The 5,195-nt window shown below is 54.8% G+C and overlaps 1 protein-coding gene across 1 annotated transcript; it reads right to left on the bottom strand.

Moving 5' to 3' along the window:
• Positions 1-1,186: 1,186 nt before the first annotated feature.
• Positions 1,187-2,119, bottom strand: LOC134433856 (olfactory receptor 14C36-like). Its single transcript, XM_063182557.1, has one exon. It carries the CDS (start codon positions 2,117-2,119, stop codon positions 1,187-1,189), a length of 933 nt encoding a protein of 310 aa, XP_063038627.1.
• Between the last annotated feature and the right edge of the window lie 3,076 nt (positions 2,120-5,195).

Here is a 5,195-nt window from a genome sequence, read left to right as displayed (position 1 = left end):
TGGGCAATAGGGAGAAAAGTGTATCAGGAAAGAGGAAAGAAAGTAAAGGTGAAGGCAGGGAAATCCTGAGGGCAGTTTGGGGGTGGCTGCCGGGCAGCCCTGGCTCTGAGCAACAGTGTCTGCAGTGCGACAGGAAACTCCCAGCTGATGGGAACAAACTTTCTGGCTTACTGCACAGGCCACGACAAAGCTGAGTGGTTTCCCTTGTGTCCCCCAGCCCTTGCTGGCCCCAGGGGCTGATGGCATTTGTGCTGCCTCAGGTTCATGTCCCCACACCAACAGCATGGGGGTGCTCCCCCTGCTCTGTGCAATGCAAACAGGGGCTGCTGAGCCAGTGCTTCCATGTCTGTGCCTGCAAGGATGGGGCACCTGTGTGAGCTGGGGGAGAGGCCAGGGGGATGTTGTTGGCAGCTCCATGAGGACACTCTGGGACGCTGCCCTGGGCTATCCAGCACACTGGGGATGGATCAGCCCCTGCTCTGCTGCTCCTTCCCATCTGCCCCAGGGCCCTTGCAGAGCCCCAGCCATGCTGTTTGCCCCCAGCCTGCCCAGGGCCAGCCTGGGGCTACTCATGGGTCTTTTCCGTGCTGAGCATTGGCCTGGCTGTGTTCTTGAGAGAGCCTGGGCAAGGAGCCTGGAGCCCCCAGGCCCTGGCCTGAGGCGTCAGCGCTGCCCCAGCAGTGCCCATGGTCTGTCCCTGCTGCAGCCCCGGCACTGCCACCCCCAGAACTGTACCCGGCCCCAATAGCACTCAGGCCCTGCAGCAACACCAGGGCCACTAGAGCAGCGGGGCAGGGCCATGACAGCAGCACTGGCAACAACAAATGCTGCTGCTGCTGGGCACAGCTGCTGGGCCAGCACTGATCTGCCCCAGCTCTGCACACAGACATTGCTGCTACAGCTCCAGAGAAGGCAACAAAAGGGGGATCTCTCATGAAAACTGTGCTGGGAAATCCTTTCTCTAATTTATAGCTTCTGAAAGCACAGCTCCTAATTGACACAGTCTGGGACCACAATGAGGGTGGAGAGAAACAGAACAAGAAATGGCACAAAAAATGAAGTTTGTTTGTGAATAGTATTAAAAACTGAAAGAAAGGAAAGAAACGTACAAACCAACCACCAAAACCAAGCAGAACTATCAAAGATTACTTTTAGTACAAGTGATTTGCAAAAACGAGGCAGCACTTTATTGTCTCTGATACCATCTAGTCATCAGTGTCCACACTGCAGCCTTGAGCTCCTGGTTCCTCAGGCTGTAGATAAGGGGGTTCAGGGCTGAAGGCACCACTGAGTACAGAACGGACACTGCCAGATCCAGGGATCGAGAGGACATGGAGGGGGGCTTCAAGTAGGCAAATGTGCCAGTGCTGACAAACAGAGAGACCACAGTCAGGTGAGGGAGGCAGGTGGAAAAGGCTTTGTGCCGTCCCTGCTCAGAGGGGATCCCCAGCACAGTCCTGAAGATCTGCATATAGGAAAAAACCATGAACACAAAACAACCAAAAGCTAAAGAGATGGAAAACACAAGAAACCCAAGTTCCCTGGGCTTGGATTGTGAGCAGGAGAGCTTGAGGATCTGTGGGATTTCACAGAAGAACTGGCCCAGGGCATTGCCATGGCACAGGGGCAGGGAAAATGTACTGGCCGTGTGCAGCAGAGCATTGAGAAAGGCACTGGCCCAGGCAGCTGCTGCCATGTGGGCACAAGCTCTGCTGCCCAGGAGGGTCCTGTAGTGCAGGGGTTTGCAGATGGACACATAGCGGTCGTAGCACATGACAGTCAGGAGGGAAAACTCTGTTCCAATGAAGAAGACATGTAGGAATAGCTGTGCTGCGCATCCAGAGTAGGAGATGGTGCTGGTGTCCCAGAGGGAATTGTGCATGGCTTTGGGGACAGTGGTGCAGATGGAGCCCAGGTCGCTGAGGGCCAGGTTGAGCAGGAAGAAGAACATGGGCGTGTGCAGCTGGTGGCTGCAGGCTATGGCGCTGATGATGAGGCCGTTGCCCAACAGGGCAGCCAGGGAGATGCCCAGCAAGAGGCAGAAGTGCAGGAGCTGCAGCTGCCGCATGTCTGCCAATGCCAGCAGGAGGAAGTGGCTGATGGAGCTACTGTTGGACATTTTTTCACTCTGGGCATTGTGGACTGTTGAAGGAAGACATTGACAAGGTGTGACCAAATTTTTTGAGTCAATTCTATATTTTTTTTTTAATCTCTGCAAAATCATTCCTCTTCCTGTGAGGGAATTTGGCTAAACTTTCTTTGATTTTGAGCTTGTGCAACTGAGTACCCGCCTCATCTTTAGCACTGCTCTCAGGCGGAACACTGCAGAGCCCAGAGGGAAAACAGGGCTTCCCGTGCCCCAGTGCAGACAGTGCTAGTCCCCACCCAGGACTCCTTTGATAATTAAAACTCCTCTGTTTGAGGGTGCCTGCACTTAAAAATTTATTGAAAAATAAATTGGACTTTTTGAACACTCCAGTTTAAAAATAATATTCTCTGAAATCTTCTCTCTTTCCCTATGCAGCTGGACAGGTATGGATACCAAGGGTTGGTCTGGCTCTCTGCTGCCTGGAGTTGTGCCTACTGGGAGCTGTTTCTCTCTATCCAAGCCTTGTCCCTGCCAGTGCTGCCCAAGCCCGGCCCTGCCCCGGGGGCTCAGCTCTGCTCTGCAGACCCCTCCCAGCACAGGGCACTGCCCAGGGGCATCTCCCTGGCACCAGGGCCTTAGGGGCAGGCCAGACAAACAGAGATGCTGCAGGCCAAGGTGCTGCTGCTGCTGGCTGTAGGGAGAGGAGGCTGAGGAGGCACTTTCTGAGGGAGATCTGAGGCCCATCTGCTGATGCCCAGGCTGACAGTGCAGGAGTCTCAGTGACACAGCCAAAGATGACAGCTCCTTTCCCTTCCCTTTAGGAGAAAGCTGAGAGCAGCCCTGGCCATGCAGAAACATTTCCAGAGCAGGAAGAATCTGCCCTGATGGGGGTGGCTCCTTCCACCTCCAACTTCTCCCCTGCAGTGTCCATGGGGAGCTGCCAGTCAGGCTGAGAGCTGCTCCTGGCAGGGGGCACATGCCCTGGGCTGGCCAAGAGCCCTGAGGGCTGCAGGAGCTGCTCTGCAGAACAGCCCTGGGCAGCCCTGGCTTCAGCCTCAGCTTCAGCCCCTGCAGCCGTCCCTGGCAGCAGGAGCTGTCCCTGCCCTGTCCTTCTGACGGTGCCCAGGGCAGCCCCGCTCTGTCGCAAAACCTCCCCCAAAGCAGAAACGGCAGCAGAGCCATCCTTACAGTCACATCAGTCCTGTCCTGGGTCAGCTTCAGGAGATCCCTCCAGGAGCACAGGGGACATTGCCCTGCACTCACAGACTCACCATGCACAGGGCTGTGAAGAGCTTTCCCCAGGTGAAGTCTCAGCTCAATGTCTTCCCAATCCTGATTGCCTTCAGCCTGTCTCTGCCTGGCTCCTGTCCCCTCAGTGCCTGCAGGCAGAGCCCTCAGCACTGCTGGGCTGGGAAGGAGCTGGCCCTGGGAAGAGCTGTTCCTTTAAAGCTCAGCAGCACAGACAGAGCACAAGGATTTTAATGAGCCTCTTGAGATTTGGTGTTGTTTACATCAGACTCATTCCCTTAGAGAGTCTTCAAAAAACTTCTCAAGAACTCAAAATTAAATTTAGACTCCAAAGTTTCTTGAAGTTTTAATGGGTCCCCTTAAAGAACACAATTGAGGAAGTGTCCCCAGGTTCCAGTTAGAGCAGAACCCTCGAGGCAGTGATGACAGCAGGGGACAAACAAGGCCAAGGTGTCTCTGGTGCTGAGCAAACCTGGATGTGTTTGAGGAATGCAAAGGACCAAGGCCTGAGCCCCAGCCCCTGGCCAGGCAGATCCTGTCCCTCCCTCCTTGCTCAGGGCTCTTCCCGGGATGGGCACTGGCATGTGGGGATGTGCAATGGCAAGGGCAGGAGCATGGGGCGGCCCCTGCCAGGCTGCTAAGCAGGGACAAGGAGGAAATGAGGCCCCAGCCCTGCAAGGGTTACTTGTCTCCTGCTCCTGCCTCAGGCCCAGGGCCAGCAGCCATGGCCAATGAGCTGCTTAAGTTGGCTCTGGCAGGGCTGTCTTGCAGCTGCTGCCCATCCCTGTGTCCTGTGCAGCCCGGGCTGTGCTACAGTGTCCCTGCCCTGTGCCTCTGTCCCTGCAGGCTGTCGGCATCCCCTGGCTGCCCCACCTGGCTGGGCCCTTCCTTAGCTGACAGCTCTGCCTCCTGCCTGCCTTTGCCTGCCCACACAAAGCCTTGGGCTGCTCCAGGCTCCTTCTGGGGGAAGTGTTGCACCACAGTCCTGCCCTAGGAAGGAAATCCCTTTCTCTTTGTTCCCAGTCTGGGCCTCCCCAGCTAGCTTAATCATTAATTTTTTTCTTTCTCTGGCTGTTGTCTACTATGTCAGAAGGATGGACCATCTCTGAAACCACCCTTGAATCCCTCCCAGGGTTCTCCTCTGCTGTCTTCAGTCTCCACCCCACTGAGCACAGAGCTCCTCTGTCCCTGTACAGTGCTCATGTGCTTGAGGCCATGGGTGCCTGGACAAGAAGGACAGTTCTTTACTACAGGAAGGAAATCACAGAGCCCCAGGACTTTGAAGGCAGATCAGAGGCACTCACCAGAGGCTAAGGCCAGCCAGACCTGTCTGTCCTTGCAGCTTTTGTCTGAAATCAGCCCTCGGATATTTGGGGAGTTTTGGAGGTGGAATTCCATTTCAGCCATGGGTGACTGGACCAGAATGACAGTTCTTCTCCACAGGAAGGAAAGGGCAGAGCCTCAGTGTTTTAAAGGCTGATTAGAGGCAGCCCCAAGGAGGCTAAGGTCAGCCAGACCTGTTTCCCTTGGGAATATTTGTCTCGGAGCAATCCTTGGATAGAGGGAATTTGGGAGGCCAAATCCCAGTTTTTACCGTGGGCATCTGGACAAGAAGGACAGTTCTTTTCCATAGGAAGGAAAGTACAGGGCCCCAGTGTTTCACAGACAGATGAGAGCTCGCCCTAAGGAAGGCAAGGGAACGTAGACAGTCCTGTCAGCTTTTGTATGGGAGCTATCATTGGATATAAGGAATTTTGGAGGCAGTTTCCAAATTTTAGCTATGGATATCTGCTCTTGAAAGATCATTTTTCCCTGGAAAAAAAAGCACAGACCCCCAGTGTTTTGAAAGCAGATGAGA

Source organism: Melospiza melodia, unplaced genomic scaffold, assembly GCF_035770615.1.
Source record: "Melospiza melodia melodia isolate bMelMel2 unplaced genomic scaffold, bMelMel2.pri scaffold_28, whole genome shotgun sequence".
Classification (NCBI taxonomy): Eukaryota; Metazoa; Chordata; class Aves; order Passeriformes; family Passerellidae; genus Melospiza; species Melospiza melodia.
This window is presented reverse-complemented; position numbering and strand designations above follow the sequence as displayed.